Here is a 23965-nt window from a genome sequence, read left to right as displayed (position 1 = left end):
GTCTCCCCTCCCGCTTTCTCCGCCGCCCGCGCCAATGGCCGCCCCCTCCCGGGACCGCCCCGCTCGGCCCTCTGGTGATGGAGGCGCGTACCGTTACCTCAGGGGAGCGCGGGCGGGTGGTGGGGCGCTTCTCTCGGGTGAACCGAGCGGCAGCCCCTTTGTGGGAGCCGGAGTTGGGTTGTGTGTCCTCACCCTGCAAGCTTCGTTCTCACCGCATGGAGTCAAAGAGCTACTTGAGTTGGAAGGGAGCCTTGAGTTTCACCTGGTCCATCTGCCCTGCAATGAACAGGGACACCTACAGCTGTCGCTCTGAGCCCTGTCCAGCCTAACTAACTCTGGATCTGCTGCCCCTGAGGTGGTTCTGATCCATGCTTTGCTTCTACAGCGCCTTTGATGAAAGCAGGCATGGCATCTTTGCCCATCGTGTAACTGCTGCTCTTTCTGTACACAGACGGCAGTCAGTCTTCTGATGTTCTTCAGTCACTTCAGCCTGCTGTCCCACCTCAGGAGGCGGCAGCCTTCACTGCAGTGGGGGCATGCCAATGTGTGGGCCCTCTCACCATGGTGTAAATGGGCATCTTTGCTCCTCTGTTCTCTAAGGTGGGTTTGTTAGCAAGCTGCTCCTGAAATCTCACTGTGAAGACAAGGAATCATTAGGGACTGACAGTCCAGAAAGCTTGTGTTGCCATACTACATACCATGCCTATGTGTAGTTTGAATAGCTTGATATAGCTTCTAATGAAAAGAGAGACTTTCAGTCCCCTCCACACAGCAAACAAGTTCCCAGAGCTGTAGTATCTCCTTTAACAGCCTCTTAGTATCTGCTTCATAGTTTCCTAGATAGAGAAAATCTATCCAGCTTTACTGCCTGCTTCAAAGCCACTGTGACTCCTCAGTGCAGTTCAGCTCCCTGCATAGTCCTGGTAGAAGACATTCATCTGTCTGAGCACATCTTTACGGCATGAACGCACCCCTTCTGTTGCGTAAGACTAGCACTGAGGCCAGAGCTGCAGAACCTCACTGTCCAGGTGAGTTTCTTAGGTTAAAGAAAGATGTGAGATAAAAGGTAGCCTGCCTGGAACTTGCGTGCTCTTTCCAGTCTGAACAAAGTTAAGATAAACCCCACAAATCGATATGTGACTCCCCAAATTGCCCAAAATCTGTACCAAAGCTCGGAGGTCTCTTTTTCCCTACCTGCTCTTACATTGCTGTGACATGGCTGATAGCTAGATCACGCACTCTGGGAACCAACCTTATCTTTTTGTAACTTTTTTTCAGCAGCTTTTTGCTAATGACCTCTGAGCAGGCCCCGCACACCATACTTTCTGCCATCAGTGAAGCAAATGGAGGATCAATGCGTTTGCCTTGCAAGTAGTCAGCACAACAGGACTGGATATTATGTGCCTTTTTCTCTGCAGAAGGACTCAAATGAATGTCCTTCTGTCTGTGATCTGCATTTTTGGAAGACATCCATGAGCAAGTCATTTACTCAGCAGGCTGACTATTGGGGTCATCTTGGGCTTTGCGTGAGTCTATGTGTCCTTGAATGTATCTTGGAGGCCTGTTTTTCCACACTCTTAGCAGATGCTGTCACACACAGCTGTGTAGTTCATACTTGCCATCAGAGCACTGTGCTTTGTTTGGATCATTTCTTCTGGGATGCCATTAAAAAAAAAAGCCAGTTACCCTGGCTTGATGCTTACTAATGAACGCTGACATACAGATTCATACCCGCGTACGCTTTGGTCTCTCTGGTCTCTGGCAGTAAGACTCACAGTTCAGTGAGCCTCTCCCACTGTCTGATGATGAAGAATTCACACAATCCACGGGCAGATCCCTTTCTGAGAGGTGCTGGGGCAGAGGCTCCTGTTCCTTGGGTATGTTATTGGGGTTCCCCCACTTCCCATTGTTGCTCTGTGCTTCTCACTGTTCAGAGAGACAAGTCTTCAATCACGTAACCCAATAGCAGCCTTTAAAATCAAATGATATTTTTTAGAATTAAAAATAGTAGGCAGAAAATAAACATATGTAGACCGGTAGAGGGGTATAAGAAGAAATGAGAATACTGTCATAGAGCCTTTAGTCCACATCCCTCCTGAAAAGCTGTATGTACCAGCCAGTGCCTTTTTCTCTGCTGTCTGAGAGCAGCAGTTGGTCAAATATTGTTCAGAGGCCGAAACTTCAGCCACTTTCCCACACATACAAAGCAATCAACTGAAATAGGTGCCAGCCTGCAGAACTGTCTGTGTGATGAAGTTGAGCAACAGTTTACCCAAAGAATTTGCATCTCACTTTTACGCATTTTAAAGCTATTTAAATAGACAGCCAGACCTGAATCAACCTGCAGCTTCTCTGTGTTTTCTTGCTAGTAATCTGAGAAGCAACACCCATTTGTTGGTCATTGAATGCAAATGTGCCTTTGAATCCTTTTCATCCAGGCTTGTGTTTGCTTAGTAGTTCAGCTGACTTAGAAGCTGGATTTGCCATTGTAACCAGCACCTACAAAAGCCTACACATTCTCTGTAAGTCTTCATTGTCCTATTGCACCTCCATAGGTACTTAGGTGTTTCAAAATCATACTATGAACTTAGCTGCCATACTTATGGATGTACTTTAAAATCCCTTTAAATGCTTCTCAGAAGTGTAAGGCACCTAAACATCTTTAAAGATGCCTTTCTGTGTGCTCCATCTGATTGAGTCAATGAGATTCATCCTATAAACAGAGGAACATAGAACACTCTGTAATAGCGATGGAGACCTGCAAGACAATTAATGTAGATATGACACTTCAGGACATGGTTTGATGGTGGACTTAGCAGTGTTAGCTTTGTGGCTGGACGTGATGCTCTTAAGGGTCGTTTCCAACCTAACAGAGTCAGTAAATTATACGATCCCTATTTCACAAGGTAGGATAAAATGTGTAAATCACCTGTGTAATAGAGAAGAAGGATTTTCCGGCAAGAGCAGACCAGGCAATAGTCATCTCCTATAAGGTCACATGGAAATGCACTTTGATGTCTTGGAAAAACAAAATAACAAAAACAAACAAGCAAAAAAAACCCAGCGAAGTTCTTCTGTATTTAGCTGCTCATATGATACGATTGTCAGGCTGCTTCCTGCTTTTCAGGAAATATGTTCATGTTTGTATGAAGGTTGTTGCTAGGGTTAATTTTATTTACTGGAGTAGTTTTGAGAAGCTAGAGTAAAATTCATGTTGTAGCAGAACAGTTAACTTGTTAATTACTGTTTCCTTTTTCAGAATGATTATGTGCTGTATTTTGGTATGTAAGGATATCAACAAGGATTATGAAGCATTATAAAACTTGTTAGCACTTATAGTAATGACCAAAGCAATAAAGAAAACACACAGAGCAGATCCATTCTGACAGCTTTTGGTAGGCTGGTAAATGCTACTTACCCCATGGCCTCCTAGACCAGGAAAGTCCCAGGGTGACTGTAGTTCCTCTTCAGTTTTCATGTAAGTTAAAAATAAATATGTATCTTACAATAGTTTGGCTCCTTTGTTTTGTTTTATTTTACTTCCCCCCCCCCGCTCCCCCCCCAGCTTCCCGAGGAAACAGCAAAATGGGAAGTCATGCTCTGTTGCGAGTGTGTGTCCATATATCTCCATGACCACCTTCTCAATCTGCCAACAGATTGTGACAAAGTCTGACAGAGGCACATGAGTTCCAGAGACAGTGCAGCTGCAGAAGAATGCAGAAACAGCCCTGGAATTAGACAGGGTGGTCTTTCAAAATGGGAAGGGAAACAACAATACACACGAAAGCAGGCAGTCAAATAAGACTAAAGTCAGCACGCACACTTATAATAGGTATTTTGGAGCTTTTATTATTTCTGTTTTGCCTGGAGAAGCCACTGTATTTCATACAGCACTCAGTTTCCTGTTTTGTTCCTAGATTAGGCTTATTGCTGTGCAAGCTGTACCGTCACTGATTGCCACCAATGCTCAAACACAGCACTTTGGGGTTTGTTGTAATGCTGCTCACCAGTGTGCTTAACAACTACAGTTGCCAGTGGAGGCACCACTCTTTTTGTGCCCTCAACATGTGGTCTGAACCTAGTGATGTTAAAGCAAATGTTGCTACACCAGGACAAGGTTGAATATGTTTATGGAAGAAATGTCTCTAAGTGCTCAAAGCAGCACCAGAGGAATTCCACCATCTGACGGAGAAGTGTTTCTAGCTCCATTTTCACACGCTTTTCTCAGTTTGACAAGTTGAATGAAAAAAAACCTGAAAGTCCAGCCATGAATATTAACATGGCTGAGTTCAGTCACCCTTGCATTTTCCTGCACTGGGAGCCTTATTGTCTTTTCATCTGTAACACATTTTTTGTCCTTTGTAAATGAGTATTTTCTTTCAGCCTTTTGTTTCTGCCTGCGCGTAGCCTCAATGCTAACAGTAACTCACCCATGACTTTTCTCAGGGTCAGTTGTAGTGATTTTTATGCAACAGCTGTAGCAGCTGTGGAAGAAAGAGGCATGTACCTGCCTGTTATGTCAGGCTGGATGTGTGTTTGGTGTGGCTGTGTTTTTAACTTCCACTGTTAATTGGTCTCTTAGCTACATAAACAAATAGATCCAGAGAATAGGCTGCACTATGTGTTCAACAAGTCACTAAAACATCTAGATTAATGCTTTCCTACAACTAGAGCCAAAAGAGAACAGCAATAAAAAATCGAGTCAAAAATGTTTCTACATTCAACCCCATACATCAGAGATCTTGGGGAAGAACGGAGGTTTTGTTTGAAGAACAGAATGAAGACAAATTTTTGCTGCAGTGCATATTCTCTGTTATTTGTTAGTGCGTGTACAGCTGTAAGAGGATGATGAAGCTGTGATGTTGTAGATTTGCCTTTGGAGTTCAGTCATTATGCTAAAGATTATCATGTGTAAAAGCATGTTCTCTATCTGCTATCTCTATGGCAGCTTCTGTGAAATGAGGAGTGACAGAATTCCACCCATGGCCTTGCATTTGTGCAGCGCTGTTTGATGCTTTCTGCACTGGTCTTCCTAACAAATCACTACAATTCTGTTTGTCTTCTTCAGTGCTGCTGATCTGTGAGCTGATTTTTTTCATCAAACTGCCCACAGTTCCCCCCAGATGTATTTTGAGACTCACACAGTGTGGATTTACCCTGTGTTACACAGTTATGGGTTATAGATTTCAACAGGATTTGTTTCATTCTAATCAGTATTACGAAATAATTCTGAAATTCATTCTGACAGAATGCAGTTTTGACTTCCCCAAAGATATTCATGCAGTTAAAAAACTTCATCGGTTCATTATATTTTGAAGTTCAGCATTAGCATTATACATTATGCCTTTAGCATTCTGCCAGCCAGATCCAAGCACAATCAATGCATCTGTCATAGGATTTTCTCTTCTTTATCACTAAAGCAGAAGAGCACTCGCATGGGATCATATCCCACCCTGCCAGCCTCCTTAAGACACCTGAGTAAAACACCTTGCAGCACTTGGCAGCTGAGATGTGTATTGCAGTGTGTGTGGGGGAAGGGTAGGTGTAGGTTCTGTCACACAGAATAACTTCTCATGGTTTTATCCTCTGAGAAAATAATAATAATAATAATAATAATAGACCACTAAGAACAGGGGTTGGAGTCCTGCCTTGACTGCCAGTTATTTAGGACCTGCTAAGTATTTGAGATGAAATGGATAGCTTTTCAAGTAAAAGTGATTCATCTCAGTGTGAGAAACGCTTATAACAATAATTTTGCAGCTAAAATCGATTATAAATAGCTACAGCCAGGTCCTGGGTTTCACAGGTCAGTCACAGTTTTCTTTCTTGCCTTTTTCCTTGGCTGTGAGTGGCTCCTGGCTGCCACCCTTCACTCGCTATCATTGATCCTATTCATCTGCCACACATGTCCAAACCAAACCAGCATACCACTTCTGGACTGCTTGACAAATGATTCTCTCGGATTACACATGCAAGGAGAAGATCACCATTCCTCCCAGTTCCATCAGCTGGTAACAAAGAGCATGGCAGAAGTACAGCTTGACAATGCCTGGCTTATTTTTAACAAGACAATCTGTAACACTCAAGGGCAGATGGGTACTGCCACTGGAGGAATGCGGTCTGATACCGACAGCACAGCGGCAGCTGAAGAGTCTCCTCCCGAGCAGAATACTCTGAGGTCAGGAACTAGAAGGGAAAGACAACATTTACTCACAGAGAAAGGATAGCTTTTCTTTTAGAAAATCATTCTGCAGCAGTGAGACCGAGAGTGCATGCCTCAGACTGAAACCTAACAGCAGCATTACCAGAATCATGATTTAAAAGCTCGTGCATGTTAAGAATGTAAGAGGTCAGTTTGGCTCATGGCCAGGGCTCAACCCACTGCCCACCCACGATGAATAATCCATTTCATGGTCTGTTTGTTGAACAGCATATCAGAATACAGGAGGATATGGGAGTACAGTATATGTTGGCTGCACAATACAAGGCCATTGCTTTGCTGGAAGGGTATAGACACATGGCTGTTGCCTGTGCCCATAAAATTTGCACAGAGATTCATCTCTATGACATTAAATGACTTCGTGGTGGCACCACATCTCCATACTGAATAGGAACGTTATATTTCAGTGTAACCCATCGGATCCGCCAGGAATAGAGAACAGCTCTGACTAGTCAAAAACTTTTTATTTCAGGACAGCAGCTTGATTACTGTGGAAGAGACAGAAATTGCTACACAAACAAGGAGGCTGACCATTTCTGCTTACAGGCCTAATGTGATCTACAGATAGAGTGCAACGGATACATTTACATTTGCTTAAAAACAAGTATGTCATTCTCCTCCCTTTTTCCTCAGTTGCTGAGTACTTCTTGGAATGTGGTATAAGGGAATCTAGAAAAGGTGATGGAAGGCCAGAAGAAGAATAGCATTAACAGAGCAGCAGAACAGATTGCATGTGTTAAAAGGAGAAAGGCACAGAGAAATAGCAAAAAGTACTGAGTGCTTGAAACTGGTCATGTCTAGATAACGGCATCAGGCATATAGGAAGATTTTGGGGAAGGAAAAGTAGAGCAGTTTGAAAAGTGCTGGGAGCTTCCAGGTGAAAAGCAGAGGTTCTCTATCAGAATTTGGAATTTTCTGGAGAAAAGAATAAAGGAGACATCATGGAAACAGAAGTGACTTTTATCCACTAGGCTGCTACTGCCTTTAGTCACTGCTGATGCGGCTAGAGACAAAAACTGCTTTGTTTTCACTGATCACAACTCTTGTGAAAACTAAACATGGTACCATGTGAGTGGCAGATAAGCAAAGGAGGTATTGAGAGAGCTGTTTACTGAATTCTGAGGTCACACAGGTGAAACTCTATCAGAGAATATACGATTTTATCTAAAGGAAATTCAGCTTTAATGTGGTTCGCATACTGTGCTTATCATGGCAAGTAAAACAGATTGATTATCCTATCCAAAGATGAAACGGTTTTCTCTATAGGGAAATCGGAATAGCTAGCTATTTGCAGCAGCTATTTGGTAATTTCTGATTTCAGGCAACACGGGCTTATCATTAAATAATCAGTAGTAATCAACAATCAATCTTTGAAAATGCAGTTGTTCTGGAATATACTGACTTTTATTGGGAAAGCAGGTTCCCACAGGCAGTCAAGTGCAGATTGGAATAATATCCTACAACTGCCCCAAGAAGCTTTTCCAGGCAGACTCCTTATGTTGGCAAGAAGGTCTGAAAGCTGCAACTTATGCAGAACATGAGTTAAGGGCATTCGGTACAGGAATCATTAAAACAATGCTGTCTGCATTTCATATCTTCAGGTGAAAAACAGAGAGCACTTTTGCAGATCTCAGTTTGTCTAGTTCAATAACAAATCAATAGTCCTTCTCATAGTTAAATAAAATCACTTTCTTTCCTATTTTTTCCTGACTTTTAAGAAGTGGAAAGAACATTAGAAAGCATTATTTCATAAAGTAGAGCAGCAGACCAGTCAAGAACCTATGCAAGGGGAGATGCTTTGTAATTAGAAATGTTTTAAACATGAAATTACTATAGATTTCACAGTCTAATTACAAAATGTGTCAGAAATAATTATACCTAAATGGACTTTAAAGCACTTTTCAGAGGCCTGAGGTTTCTCTGTTTCTATAATAGACTGACTATGCATGCTATTAAGCTAATGCTTTCTTAAATATAGTTGTTGTCTAAGGAGCTAGGCCTTTTGTTTTGTTGGTTGTTGTTTTTCTTCAGACACACAACAGACTCACGACCAACCTGTAGTTCTGGCAGCAATTCTACTACCTTAAAAAAGAGGCATACCTAATCATATCGTAATGTACAACGACTAATTATATAACAGACTTTTTAGAGAACTGATGGTCAATCAACTTCTTACATTGGAAGGGCATGGAATGCATTACCCCGATCCCATAGTTGATGTATCAATACATACTATTTTTCTAGTATTCATTATGTTTTATAAAATAACAGTATTGTTTCAGTGTTCTCTTTAAAATGGTAATTAATGCTTATCAAATCTATTCCTAACCAGCGGAACCTAATATCATAGAACCACAGAATGGCTGGGGTTGGAAAGGACCTCAAAGCCCACCCAGTCCCACCCTGTGCCATGGGCAGGGCTGCCCCCCACCAGCTTAGCTGCCCAGGGTTCCATCCAACCAACAATTCACATTGATGGATGACCGTAGATTGAGGCCAGTATAGACTCTGTATCCCTTTATTGAAAGTATTAACCCTGTCCCGCATATAACTGTAGTTAGTCTCTGCAAACACAGCTGTAAAGAAAAAAAAATGGAAAACATGCTGAAAGATTTGCTTCCAATGTCACTGACCATCTATAGCAGAGGCAACTTAGTTTTGGCTTATTGTTCCTGCTGCTGTTTTGTCTTGTGGTGACTAATATCGACCAGCTGCCAGGTGCGTGGCCAGCTGATCTCTCACTCCCCCTCCTCCTCAACAGGACTGGAGGGAGAAAAAAAGATGAAAAAGTGCAAGGCTTGAGATATAGATAGGGAGATTGTTTACCAATACAGACTTGACCTGGGGAAGATTAATTCAGTTTCTTACCAACTAAAACCAAAATTGCTCTCCTCCCCAGCCCACTTTCATTCCATGCTCAGTTTCACTCCTGAATTCATGATTCCTCTATCTTCTCCTCCTGCCTGAGTAGCAGTGCAGGGCCATGGGGAACAGGAGCTGTAGTTAGTACCTAACACTGCCTCTGCTGCTCCTTCCCTCTCACTTTCCCCATGTCAGCATGGGGTCTCTCACATGGGATACAGTCCTTCAGGAACTGCTCTAGCACTGGTCCTGCCTACAAAGAGCAGACCCTCAGGGAGACTGCTCCAGCACGGCTTCCCCATGGGTTGCAGCTCCTGCTTCTGCCTGGGCTTTCCACAGGCTCACAGAAATCACACAATAGTTGGAGTTGGATGGGGCCCTGGTCCAACTCCTTCTCAGGACCACCCAGAGCAGAGTGCCCAGGCCCACATCCAGATGGCCTTTGAAGATCTCCAGTGAGGAGACCCTACAGCCTTTCCAGGCAATCAGTGTTAGGGCTTTGTCATTCTTACAACATTCAGGTCACATCCACCTGCTCCACCATGGGCTCCTCCACAGGCACTGGCATCTTCTCCAGCATGGTATCCACAGGCTGCAGGGGGAGAGCCTGCTTTACCATGATCTTCTACAGAGGTTGCAGGGGACTTCTCCTGTGCCTGGAGCAGCCCCTCCCTCTCCTTTTTCAGTGAGGATCTGTTAGGATCTGTCCAGCTGTTCATCTCATGGTTTTGCATCATTCCTCTCTCTCACAGCTACTGCAGTGTGCCTTTTTGTCCTTTCTTAGGTATGTTTCCAGAGGTACCACTAGCAGTGCTGAGTGGCTCAACTTGGAACACTGGCAGGACTATTCTGAAGCATCTGAAACCAGCTCTGTTGGGCAAGGTGTAGCTCCTAATCTCTCCACTCTGCAACCAAAACCTTGCTGCACTGGGTTTATTTTGCACTCTCCTAAACTAATAAGTCAGATTCCAGTTCTCTCCCAAGCGGGGAAAACTGTACAGTGGTCAAGCTCTGTGAAACCGTCACTTAAGCTGAGCACAGGATGTACTCAGTGGGCAGAAGCATCTAGATTCATACCCTTCTAACATGCTATTGCTTTTCATGCACAAGTTAATTTTGGATTAGACAAACCTAATAGTTCACAAAATTAAATGAATTTCTGCAGTCAAAATGCACACCTGTGTAGCTGGAGGTAATTAACTGCAGAGTGCCTTTCCTTAAGTCATTTCCATGAGCCTTTTATTCAGTGAAAAGAGGCAACTCCTACCAGCTGATTCCTAATCTTCCCATCTACCATACTGTGTAGTGTGTAATCTTCTGCAGCTTTGGTAAAAGATGGAGGAAGGCATTCCTTTTGTGTGAAAGGAAACATTCAACATGGGTTCTCTGAGGCCAGAAAGTGAAGTCAGCAGTAGAGAAATTCAGAGCCACATAACAGCATCCAGTTACTTCACTACTGCAGTCCAGCATTTGGGAATCTCCTGTGGCAGACCATGGATCCATTAACAATCATGATTATTTCAGGAATAAGTTAGTGTGGAAATAAATAGAGACAACATCCAAAGCCACGATTTAACTTTATTCATGGATATTTATGCATTTCCTCACAATTGGCACCACATATCAGAAAACATTGCCATCACTCACATCATCCTCACCCATCTCAGTTTCCATTGCAAGTTAAGCTACTGGGTTCTACAGTTTTGAAATGGTAAAAAATTGTGTTTTCCTTTAGCAAAACATCAGTTCTCATGATTATAAATATCTTATGGCAAGGTATAGAAAGTAGCAATAAATGTTAAACCCCACAAGGATTATTACTACCACTGAACTATATTATAATTATTATTATATTATAATTATTATTATTATAATTATGTTAATACCTCCAGTAACAAAGCATTAAGTTCCAACTCCTTCGTGCTTTGGCTTTAAACTTTAATTAAAGAAGTCTGTGCCTTTAGTTCAAGTTCTATCTAAGAAGTATGCTGAAACAATTTAGAGTTAGGATTCTAGTCTGTTACAAATAATCATATGTACACATTCAGAATTACCAGCATTTCCTAAATAGTTAACGCCTACCTCTCTACTGTGCTGAAAAAGCTTCCAGCCCAAAGCCCTGTTTTTCTTCCTTTAACCCCTCCCTTCCCTACAGATCAGGGATTTGGGATGTTTCCTACCACGCATTCCTAATGCTCTAAGGAATTTAGACACTGCCTTATCCCTTCCCCCAAGCAGAACTTGCACACCTATTTCTCATGAAAGAATAGGAAGGTGCAAGAAAGCAACTACTCTGTGAGTTTGTGAAAGGGAGGAAATTAAGTAGGAAGTTATACACACACAGAAAAGCCATTAGATTCTTCATTCTAGTCATGAAACGAGCAGCTTTGTTTTGCCTGCAGAACATGAGCAGTGCCTGAGTCAACAAGATCCAGTACTTCAGTGAAAATTCCTTTTTTGGTCACTACAGAGTATGACTTGGTGCATTGTAAGTAAGTGATGCAAAGCAACAGGCAAAGAGGGTCAGGGCAAGCAAGGAGGCAGAAAACATGTTTCAGGCTTTTGAAATTTTAGTGTTACCAGCTTTTGCCTGCAACAGTAACAAGTGCAGATTAGCAGGGCTCTGGGAAAGAAAGAAGTCGAAAAGATAGTTTCACTTCTATGTAACTGGCAGGGAAGAGCCTGTGCCTTTAGTTTTTGTAGCTTTCTGAAAGCTGGGCAAGTGCTGTTGCCTCTGCTGAGTACCACACGCAGCCAAAGCTACACAGCTTAAGCAGGCTGAAAAAAAAGAAAAAAAATAATAAAATAAAATCACAAAACCTCAAACTGGCTCCAACTCTGAAAAACAAACTCCTCCAGGTTTGACTGGAAGCCAAGACTTAATCTCTGGAAAGTCATTGGTACAGCAGCAAATGCCTTCTAAGTACTAAATCTGTGGCAAAATCCAGATTCAGAAACAATGGAACAATTTCACAAACTCTTAACTTTCCAAGACACTTCTCCCACCCTAAATATTAAAGTCGAGCTACTTTCTTCAGCTGCTTGCATTTTGAACCACAGGGTGATGCTCTGGGGGTGGAGACTGCAGCTCACATGACCTTCAGCAACTCAAACGTTACTGTGTTAGGCTGCCAAAGAAGCAACTGCTTAAAAACATTTCAAATTCACGTTGAGTTAGCCTTTTAGTTCTACAGTTATACCACTGGAAACTACGGAGTGTTAGCTCTGTGACAACTGCCTCTGGCTTTAGAAGGACAGAATTTGAGATCCACGTGGTTCAGACTTGCAAAAGCTTTCAAATTACAGAAAGCTGAAGAGGCAGATGAATGCAAAGTTGAACAATGCAAGTATGTTGTTTTTTTCCCCTACATTGATGCTTCCACCACCAGCAATGTGTGTGTGTGTGTGTGTGTGTGTGTGTATATATATATATTCCTAGAAACACTACATTACGTGTAGAATACTTTGAGGTGGGCTTGTTTTAATGCAATAAATGGTCCTTAAAAGCTGAAAGAGTTAATGGCTAATGACAAAGTCCCTGCACTGCATCAGCTAAGTGTAGTTCCCTGATAGGGGGTAGAAAAACTCTAGCCAACAGTTACCACAGTAACAATCACAGTAGGGATGGGGGAAAGAACAATACAGATAAAGCCTTCATTTTTCCATAACCATTCTCTCATTACCTGCTGAGTAGTCTGCTTCCTTCTGAAAGAGACCTAACAATACTGCAAGGTGCAGACATTCTTCCATGGGGAAAATGAGTAAAATAAACCAGTCCACCCCCTGCTTGGAGCTGCACGCCTCACCACCCCTCTCTCCCCCAGCAAATATTCAGAAGTGGATTGGAAACAACACATCAGAGGGGGAAAAAAAAGCCTCAGTTTCTTTCTTAGCTGTCTACTCATTTGTAACACCATTTCTGAAGAGACAGGTAGAGTTTTAGCAGACTTTGGTCTGTTAGTCCTTTTAAGATAGATTGATTTTAGGCTGCTTTTCACCACACCAGCGGTTTGAAAGATGCAGCTCCAACTGGCTAAAAAAAATAATCAGACCCATAAAAGGAAGGCAAAAATAAGCATATGAGAGTGAAGCTGGCAGATAAATGTGAGCAATATTCCTATGTATTGGTAACATTTTAAGTGAAGAGATCCAGCTTACAGATCAAAATGGATCCTACCAAACACGATGCTTGGTCACCTCAGTCCATCTGTGCCTCTTTTAACACATTAGATTTTCCTCCAACCACTCAGTGCATTTGATGTATGTGGTTAAAGAACTTGTGTCTCTGCAGAAGCATGGTGAGCACCCTGGAGTATGTGTTAGTCCCTTCCACTCCTACTTTTTCCTCTTCCTTCTTGTTCACCCTGTCACCAGAGCTTCTCATCCTGAGTGGCACTTGCAATCAGGTAGGATATTTACCTACACGTTATCTCCTTAATGGCTTTCAGTCTTAATAATGTAACTTATTAAAATTTATCATAAAAAAGCAAATAAAAACCTCAGAACCCACACCTATGAACAGCAGGTGTTGAATATTTCCCCTTCAACAATGGTGTCTGTATTTTGTCACAACTGCCTACCACTACTTATTTTCCCATTTGTCTTCACAGACAAGGAGATCCAAAAACCAGTCATACTAACAGTTCACTAAACTACATAATGCTTTCTGGACAATTATATCAGAAGGTTAAAAACTTTGTCCTTTAATATGGTTTGTATTAGGAGACTAAGACTGCAAATACCCAGTTTTGAGTATGTGCTACACAGTAGATAGGGTCCTGCTGATCCCCTTGAATGCAGGGGCATCAAAATCCAACATTTCAAGTGCAGATTGAAATGCAGTGTCATCTACACGTGTAGTTGAAGAACAAAAATTACAGAATTGAAGGTTTAAACCCTGAAGAAATCTTCAGGAGGTTTTCTGTAAGCCATTTGGATGACTCTATGACAAGTTGTTCAATGCTGCATGGCAGAATGGGACATGAAACACATTAAAAATATATGTATATATATGCTGTTATATATGCTGTTATACTTCCATAAACTATATTAATCAGAACATTCTATAGACTTGAATAGTACAAGTAGTTATACAAAATGTTTACTTGTTTTAAAGGAAATAAGGCTAAAATTTAAACTTCTGCATAGTAGTTGCGCTTTGTTGAATGAGACTTAATGACAGCATTCAGTCACTGAACCAGGATTCGGTTGTATTGTATATTTCCATTATTAGAAATGGAAAATAAGTACACTTCAGCCTTCTGTACCCCAGTGCCAGCTGGACACTAACAACAGCAGTGTTAGGGATAAAACCAAAAAAAGAAAAGGACAGCCCTGTCTGTTCAGAAGGCAAGTAGACAGCCATAAAGAATGCAGACCGTGTTTTGATCAGCACAAGGAAATATTTCATTTGTTACAAAGCACATGCTTCCAAATAATCTTATTTTCCACCAAGTTGCTGGGGTAAAAATTTGCGTTCTCTTCTTCTTTTGCCTGGTTCTCAGTCATTAGGCACCCATCCTTTTGCTGTGTTAAGAGCCCATGAATGCCAAACACTTATTTTACAACTAAGGCCTACAAACATTCCCAAGTGGGGAAAAAAACAACTGTTAGTTCACCTTAGTGGATATCTCCCTACTAAAACATCATTATATTCAGATTTGGGCACGAGACTGTCCTTAAACAAAAGGATCCAGTATCAGAAGTGCTGCTGCGGTCTCTACTTGTGCTGTGATCTTCTACAGGTGGCATCTTCATCATATTCACCCATCAAATGCAACATGTATGTTCCAGTATAGAGAAGAAACTGTCCAGTTATTTGTGCCACATGAGATATTATCTGAAGCACCTTCCTAGAAGAAAAAGCCATTTGTTAAAAACATTCAACAGGAAAACACAGCCCAAACCTCTCCCATCCCAAGCACCTTAAGGATGAATTAAGCAGATACATTTAAGAATTTGTTTATTCCTTCTCAGCTCTGAGAAGCTCACCCATTCCTTAGAGCAAGTACTTCCACAGGCAATGACTGAGAGAAAATTCTTGATGCGTTGTAGACTTGGGCAGAACCAGAAAACATATTTAACAAATCACTCTGTCATCCGGTTAGGCCTTCTGGAAAGCCATCAAACTATCAGAATACCACAGAAGATTTAACTTTGCCTGAAAGCCCAGCAGCATTCCTGCAGCATGAATTGATCTTGATTACCCCTTCAGGCCAGTAAGGAAGAACACTGCGTGCACCCCAAAGCTACAGATCAGACTTCATTAGCACTGAAGCTGAGCAATTGCATTACACTGGGTGCCCAACAGCAAAACAAGTGAAGCCAGCCAAGTTCACACTATCCAAACTGCAAATCTTAAGAATTCTATTCACAACTGTGTCACTTTTAAGACATGAAGTATCAGCACTCGGATATATCACATGATGGAATCCAAACAGATCCATAAATTATGACCGGGCAAGTATCAGAAATCTACAATACAGACTATGGATCACCACAGGATATCTAAGTGATAGAGATCATCATATCTGAGTGGTCATTTATTCAGTTTCCTTGTATCTGTTTATACCTTCCAGTCTTCATGAAATAATGGGAACATCAGTGCTGAGAAATATATTTAAGCCTTGAAAAGTAGGTCCTCAAACATGTGAGGCTGAAGCACTGGGGAAATGGTATACAAGAAACAGAACTACACCAAAATTGGAAGGGGATCAGCTTCCGAAGGCACCAAAAAGATTTTCTGAAGTCCTAAGTAAACAAACAAGGGGGTTCACAATTGCAATGTACTTCTCTTTTGAGCTCTAGCAGAAAACACAAAGCCTTTAAAGAACAGTGTACCCTTTCCTATGCTTCCCACACGTATACCACGTTGATACGTCCTTCCCTCCACAAGACAGTGCATGCCAAAGGGCCATACAGCCACAAAGAAGGCTGCACCTGGTGCCAAGCTTTTGAGCAGCTGCAGTGTGTCACTTGCACATGAGACCAGTTGTCACTTAAGCCATGGAGGAAGTTATTTGTTGAACTGGACATTTGATCCTTTAGTTGGACAAGAAAGGAGAAAGTCTTAAGGGAAACGCACTAAACAGATCTGACAGGCTTTGAGCCCCTCCCACCAGCGAACAACTGCAGTATTTTAAAGTTGTTTCCCCTCACACTCCACAGGTGGGCTCAGAGGGAGGGCAGAGTTAGGAATTTAGAACTCTTCAGCAGAGAATACGCTGAGAATTGAACACCATGTGTCCCCTGCTTAAATGGCAAGTTGAGAGAGACTGCCTCACTCTAGTATTTGAGAGCAGCGGACTGTTTTCCCACTGTCATGCTGGCACTTCCCCTTCAACTCTTTGTAAAGTAACAGCGTTCTAGAAGAATTTCAGAGCTATTTCAGCTGTTTGCCAGCACTGTTTCTTTCTCACCAGCTGCACTGTGTTGGCAGCAAGGCAGAACTGTCACTTAAAATTCTCCTCCACAGTGCAAGTTCTAGTGCTGACACTCATCATCAATAACAGCCAGAAATCAGGAGTTTGTCCTGGCCCAAGAGGCTGACAAACATAGGAACTGCAGGAGTGCAGTCATCTGAAGGTAGAGGTTTGCTTTCAAGAGACTAATAAAACAGTACCGTGCATGAACATAGCATACAGCTACACGGTCACTGTTGTAGCTACAGTTACTTGGGACCATGGCGTGAACAATTTAAGCAAGGGATCTCCTAAGCAGAGTGGCAGAGGTCTGAAGCATGGAACAAGATTAGCATTACAGTGCTTAATATCTGCATCAGTGTGTCTAGAGCCTTTTTGAAGACTTCATACTAAAGATACATTGCTTAGGTCAAGTAAAAGCTTTGCTTACAGGTATGTAATCTGCTTTGTTCAGGGTAGATCTGTTCGCCAAGTAAGAATATGCACTAACTACACTCTTGCATCTCAACAAGAATGGAATGAGTCAGGTAGAGTAACTCAGGGCTGTCATTTCAACAGCTGTAAAAATCAAAGTACAGTATCTTTGTGAAGGAGTCTAAACTTAAGTTTCCTTCAGTCAGGGCTGCTGGTTTTGACATGGCACTGACTTTCACACTTGACAGCAGTAGACATGACATGGTAAAAAATACTAAGTCTATAAATATACTGGCTTCACAGAACTGATAAGCAAACAGATGTTTCATTAACTGCCTGATCAGTGATGGAAGCATACTTACCGCAATATACTTTTTGCTCCCATACACTTGATGTCATATGACACTGAGTAGATCTCATAGAAGGTTGCCTTCACATTTAAGCAGCCAATAAAATCCTTAGGGTTCAGCTTGTAGAGATCAAACGTGATGTTAGCTACTCCCATTTTCTTCTTTTGTCTTGCAGGGACAATTCCATTTCTTGTCTAATTTAAAATAAGGGAGACAGTTTATACCATAAACCAAGAAACTATAGAAATACAATTATTAATGTCACAGTTCTCCAGAGGCAACTCACTCCAGTCCTTGGAGTTAGTCAAAACAATCAGGACACTAAATTAATGGGATGTTTTGTCCTAAATGAAAGGACCTAACAATACTCATCAGCAACAATGGAGATGCTGCAAAGAATCTGTGTTTCTCAGGTGAAGTAAAAACTTTGCTTCCTGTGAAAACAGTCAAGTTCTCACTTCAAATCCTGGCTCAAAACACTTTTCCTTCTTGGAAACTAGCACAAAACTTTATCTCGTCACATCCTAAGGAGTGACAGCAAGAAGGCATTACTACAGATTAGGCCTAGGTTTTAATACGGAATTTAAGAGGAAAAAAGGAGTATGAAAAGTCATCTTCAACTTGAAGTCTAGTCTCTTACTGAAAGCAGCCTTTGTCCTCTTTCAGGATTGGGCCATTTGCTTCAATAAGAAAAACAATAAGCAAGACCCATATTTATAGAGACATCTAGTGGATACATGGGTTACTCTGCTCAGCACATTCAGTTCAAGGTTCATATCCTAGCAGCTGCCAATCTATCTTATGATTGCTGTATTAAGCAATAAGGTTGTGTAAGATTGGGGCTTTTTATACTTGCCACCCCGATGCTCAAATAGCATCACAATAAGTTAGTCTAAGATAAACACCATGGTATACTGTTAGCCAGCAATTCTATGCTTGGTTTACTTTTGACAGCTTCCCAGCTCCAGCAACTGGACCCCCATCAACAAGTTTTGTGCACACAGCTGGGTGTGCTTGATAGCATATGTCCATCTCCCCATTAGCACACAGAACATCTGGATAAAGCACAACAGAGTTGGTGCTCCCTTCCAGATGATGTCTGAAGAGAGGCAGCACTTACATGTATTCTGCTGCCATACCAAACAGGACATAAGGCAGAGGAGAAAGGAGCAAGGTGGAGTCACATCCTAGTTGCAACTCCCTTTGCATCCTTGGAGCTCAAGGTCAGATGTGGCAGGTTGATAATTCAGTGAGATACCTTGGGGAAACTACCCACACAACCTGCTCACACTGCAACAGCCCAAATAACAGGGCCACATGACTGAGCCATGCACATACAAATGAATAGGAGACCTGCTTACAACTGAGTTGCTCTGTACCTGGTAGAAGAGATTTTGATTTTAACTCTCTAGTAACAACTATTTCACTGAAGACACTTAGGAGTTTAACCATCTTGTTACTGTACAGGTAGACTACACTCCTTTGCTAAACCAGAGTGCACACTTTCAGAAAACCAAAGCTAAGCAATCTTAATAGTTCTTACAATATCCCAAAGCATAAAGACCAATGTTAGGTTCTGATGACAACATTTAGCTATGTGCAAGATTAAACACAGGCATCTTCCCTAAGTTATTATTGCAAACACAAGGCAAAACTCATCTTTTACTGCTCAGTTTGGGCATTTTCCCTTCTAAAATTAACTCAAGAGATATAGTATTTTTAGCTTAAGGCAATCAAAGCCCTTATTTCTTGTGCTACAGAACAGCTCAAGATCTATTACTCCTGCAGCTCTCTAAAAATGAGAGATGTCACCTGTTTATTTTTCAGTTGTAACATGTTAGTTCATGGCAGATTCTTGTCAACAACTTACGTCCAAGCAAGAGACAACAAATGGAGTGATTTCTCACCCGCAAAGGATTAACAGGGAATTGTTACCTTCCCTCCTTTAGGGAAAGCTTCCTTCCCCTTCTCTCCTACTCCCAAGAACTTGAGAGCAATAGACCTCTTCCCATACACTCCTGTTCAAGTAGGAGGAAGGCAGGAAGCACTTACTTGTGTCCATTTCTGTCCTTTCTCTAGAACCATAAAGTGTGTGTTATCATCCAGGGACTGAAAGAACTCTTCCGTGTCCACAACTGTGCCATCTTCTTCCAAAACCAGAGTGACCGTGCTAGCAGTTATAAGGAAGGCTTCCAAAGTCTGCAAAAACCAGCAAATGATAGAATTCAAATGGCAACCCCACCAATAGGATTTTTTTCCTGTCCTTTAATACTTAGATTGCTTATCTGCTGCATTCTCCTGAACTTCCCTTCTAGTGATGTTTAGAAGAACACATGCCTGTGGTTTGCCTTCCTGGGATGCTGTACTTCAGTATAAGTTTCAGACAGAACGGGAATGTTTGCTGTACCTTGCTGATGAGCTCTTGCAGGCTGCTTGCAACAATTCCTTTCCGGCTGCTTCTGGAGGCATTTGACACACGGAAAGGCCTCCCTGCAGGCATGAGAGGAGGGAACAGGGTCTGTTTTGTTGCTGCTCCCACAGATGCTCCCACGGATACCAAAGATCTAAGATAAATAAAAACTCAGTGTAGTTATAAAAATACATCAAGTGCTGTGAGAAGGAGGACTGTTGAGTTCAGTACATAAGCACATTAAGCAAGTAACTCGGAGATCACGGCACACTTGCGGAGCTTACTTTCAAAAGCAAATACTACATAGCTCTATGGGAAGTGGTCTCTGAACCTTCTCTTGCCAGTGACATTTGAAAACACTCCTCCAATGAAAAACATCTCAAGCAGACGTGGGCCAAGCTGCTGCTCAGTTCAGCTAACGTTAAGGTTGCAGTGAGGTCAACAGGTTTTAACGCTATAGTGAATGAGAAAGGCAGCAGCTCTTACTGCTTTCAGCCATAGACGTCATTGTATTTACTTGCAAAACAAACACCCAGAGGGTACACAGGACTAATTTTGACTGTGCATTATGATGAGAGTTTGCTTTATGAAGACTGATTGTATCAGCCATATTCAAAACACAGAGCTGGAATTCAAGTGGAACTTCCTGATACAACCACTGCTCCACAAGCCTTCAGGATATTACTTTTCTTCTGTACATAAGTGGATTTTGGTGTTACCTATCATTTGGGCTGGTGAGTTTCATTCCCATATTTCAGTGACACATACACTAAGGTGTTTCCTTTCCTAAAAAACTAATAAGCATTACTGGAACTCTCATTTATTTTTAAAGGAGGGGGATGTTTAACTGTTATTTCTAGCTGAACTTAATAGCTTCTACGTAGTACTGCCTGAGCTCTGTTGCCTCTGTCCTTCACCAAATGGCATAACAGAGCAAGTATGTGTGAGCACTCAATAAGGGTTGTAGGAACTAAATTAAAATGCTAAGAGTTTCCCTCCTGGAGGAGGATCACGACCAGGGAGGAGGACAAGATGACAACATAGCACTGATGATGGCATTCTCCATAGAAGGAAAACGTGTTGGCACAGGGTGTGTGTTAATCTCTACACTGACTCCACAAGCAGTGCCCCAACCACCCTGCCAGACTGCAGGCAGCTCCCATCGCAATTCACTCCAGTTCACTTCTTGTGCATGAAGTGTGTCCATCTACCTCCACGTCGCCGGGCACTTACATGCTGGAAGTGCAATGCTCAAGTTCAAGAGACAGCACTTTCGGAGCTAGCACAGCCCATTCCCTCTTCACACATAAGAAAACTAGTGTGCAGTCACTTAAGTAATAAATATAGCAATACTGCCAAGATGGCTTTGTTTGTATGTGAATACCACTCCTATTCTCTTTCATTACTTAAGCCCTGTTATTATTCATAGAAGACAAAGCATAAGGAAAAGGTCAAATCACACATCCTGATGCAGAAGAAAGAGCACTGGGGACACAGCTTGAGGACTTGAGATCTTTTAGGAGCAAGGGTTCATCTCAGGCACCAGCAGAGCCAAATACACATCATGTTTGAAGAGCCTTCCTCCGGGCTCAAGAACCATGCACGACTTTACACTACTGTCTAATTCTTCCAGTGGAATGAAGTTAAAAACAAAAGCACAAAAAAAGGTAAAGTAGGTCTTGCTTTTAAGCTCTAGATTGCCACCTCACAGCAATCCAGGACTCGGGTAGCTCTTCAAGGTTGATGCTGTTTCACCCATGTACTCCAGCATTATCCAGTCGGTCTTGGCTCAAGAGGGATCTGAAGGTGCTGCCCCAAACACTCAGTGCAGCACCAGGGCTGATGAGACAAATGAATTCGTTTTGGTTGTTTTGTTTGTTTGTTTTTGAAGGCAAAGCCAGGGATTAAAGCCTGCCCTAAGCCCCGGACACTAATTTCACTTGTTATCTCTGCTTGCAATATATCTCATATGTTTGTCTAAGAACATGGTGCAATGGTCTTGGTTCGGGAACGTTGCACAACATGCAGGGCTTCAGAATACGGCACAGTCTGATTTGTAGGTTAGAGTTCACAAATGACAGGGACAGAATCAGCAAAGCCAAAAGAAAAATAAAAAAAAAGCCAGAAATCAGAGAGGAGACTTCGACTCCTATCAGATGACCGTCGGTTACTCTGCTAAAACCTAAGACCCCAGCAGAAGGCTGCTCCTAGGGACGCTTGCGAGGCACAGCGACGGACCTTCCCCCCACCCCAAGCAGCGCATCTGCAACGCGAACACAGCCGCAGCAGTGCTGCCGTGCTGTCAGTCGGGACGAGCTATACACACACCTACAGATGGAAGCGCCCCGCACCCGCACGGAGCCGCGAGCCCGGCACCGACTCCCACCCCGAGCCGCCAAGGACGTGGCCCCGACCGCACACGTTCACTCACCGCAGCATCGAGCCCACGCAGTCCCGCGCCACCTCCATGACCCAACCCGGCCGCTAGTGGGGCAGCGCCGCCGCCAGACTTAATGGGAGCGGAGCGGCTCCGCCCCACCGCCCGGCCCAGGGGCGGCTCCGGCCGGGACGGGAGCGCGTCGTGCTAGTGCTGGTTTGGAGGTGCTGGCGTTGGTGCTTCGTACCGCTAGACACGCTGCAAAGCACCGGAGATGGAAGGTGTTTCTGCTTGAGGCTTACCTAGGGAAAGAGCGGGAGCGATTTCGTGTTTCGTGTACAACTGATTGACAGCTAATAGAGCAACAGCAGGAGCCAATCTCATTTGAATCCTTTAAGCATTAGAGCAAATCAACAGATTAAAGTGTTTCAGCTTCTGATTTTAGAGCCTGGGAATAAGCTTACAGCTTGGATTAATGTTTATAGTGGCTTCAGGGGAGGCATTTAGCCTTCCTGGGGCCGAGGAGCAGCGACTTCTGGTTACAGAGCAGGTTCAAGTGCAGTATTTCTTTCTTATGTTGGCCTGTGGGCATGCACACAGTATTTCTCGGCTCAAAACCACACAGATAAAACTAGCATGGGAGCCCCGGGGCTGGTGCTGCACGATGCACTGATGCAGAGCTAGCACACGGCCCAGCAGCTCCCTGTTACTGCCCATCGGGTGACATCCCAGAGGGCTCTAGGTCTTAAGTTACAGCTGGCTCACATGGGCCAAGATCACTCTCTGGCCCAGCCTGTGCAGTACAGAAGAACCACTCACCATATTTCTTCACTTTCCAGCCTTCTTTCAGCACTCAGCCAGACTCAGATGAATGTCCTCAAGCCTCAGCTTTGGAACCCTTATATCAGCCAGAAAAGAAAACAAACCTTTTAACCCAGGGCAAATTGTCTGCTTTGCTTGTTTTACTTGTTTCTTTGAAGCATCCCTTCCCAACTCAGAAGTAGTAAGCCTCCCCCCCTATGGCAAAGCTCAGACCAACAGCCTACCCAATATGAACTGAGTTCAGACTTTAATCTCTTTCTTTTCGTACTACTTAGGGCTTTCAGGTGTGGAGGTGTCCTTCTCCAGTGTTAACCCCTTCTTTTCTTGTACTCTAACACGTGTTGCTTAGATTAGATACTAGGAGGAAATTCTCCACTCAGAGGTTGGTGAGATGCTGGCGCGGCTGCCCAGAGAAGCTGTGGTGCCCCATCCTTGGAGGTGCTCAAGTCCAGGTTGGATGGGGCCCTGGGCAGCTGAGCTGATCCTTGGCACAACCAAACTTATTTGTGCAGAGCGGGGTATTTAAAAGGTTGTGGGTTTTTTTGTTTGTTTGTTTTTTCTTCCCTTAAGCAAGCAGCAATAAAGCCATCAGATGGGAAAAGTCATTGCTGTGGGAGCTGGGCTCCTCTGCACGGAGGTATCTTGGAACACCAGCAAGGACACAATCATACAGATAAGATCCAAAGCATGTGCAATGCTAATTACATAGCTAAACTGTTTCTGATGAATGTTGTCCATAAACAACTGCAACAGGTACCTTACATTGGCCTGACTGTCTCTCCTAGATAGGCAATGGAAGGATTTACTCCATATGGAGGGCCTCCGGTGGGGCCAGGTTCTGGTTCCATGACTTTATTTGCCCCATTGGAGAAAAATCTCAGTATGTGATGCTGTGGTTGCTGGTGAGTTATTAAGAGGGATTCTACTTCATTGTTACCAGTGCTTCCAGAGGACTGGATGTGTTTACCTTTCTAATTAAGCACAGAAGTTTTTCAAAGAAACACAGCTGTGTTTTTAAACTCCAGTATGTTGGACATGACTCTGTGGTACAGAAAATAGAGGAAATAACTACCTTATCTAAAAGAAATA

General features: G+C 42.9%; 1 protein-coding gene across 2 annotated transcripts; it reads right to left on the bottom strand.

Moving 5' to 3' along the window:
• Positions 1-10646: 10646 nt before the first annotated feature.
• CIDEA (cell death inducing DFFA like effector a) lies at positions 10647-22184 on the bottom strand. Of its 2 annotated transcripts, none has more exons than XM_072328940.1 (5): positions 22109-22184; positions 19675-19831; positions 19320-19466; positions 17280-17461; positions 10647-14934 (listed from the first exon to the last, which is right to left on the bottom strand). In XM_072328940.1, exons 1-5 carry the CDS (start codon positions 22144-22146, stop codon positions 14802-14804), a joined length of 657 nt encoding a protein of 218 aa, XP_072185041.1. In that variant the 5' UTR covers positions 22147-22184; the 3' UTR covers positions 10647-14801. The 2 variants fall into 2 exon arrangements, with proteins under 2 accessions (XP_072185041.1, XP_072185042.1); XM_072328941.1 differs by having other exon boundaries at positions 14793-14930.
• Between the last annotated feature and the right edge of the window lie 1781 nt (positions 22185-23965).

The sequence above is a fragment of the Excalfactoria chinensis genome, chromosome 2 (genome assembly GCF_039878825.1).
Source record: "Excalfactoria chinensis isolate bCotChi1 chromosome 2, bCotChi1.hap2, whole genome shotgun sequence".
Taxonomy (NCBI): domain Eukaryota; kingdom Metazoa; phylum Chordata; class Aves; order Galliformes; family Phasianidae; genus Excalfactoria; species Excalfactoria chinensis.
The sequence above is the reverse complement of the archived record's forward strand: the minus strand, read 5'-3'. Positions and strand labels throughout refer to the sequence as shown.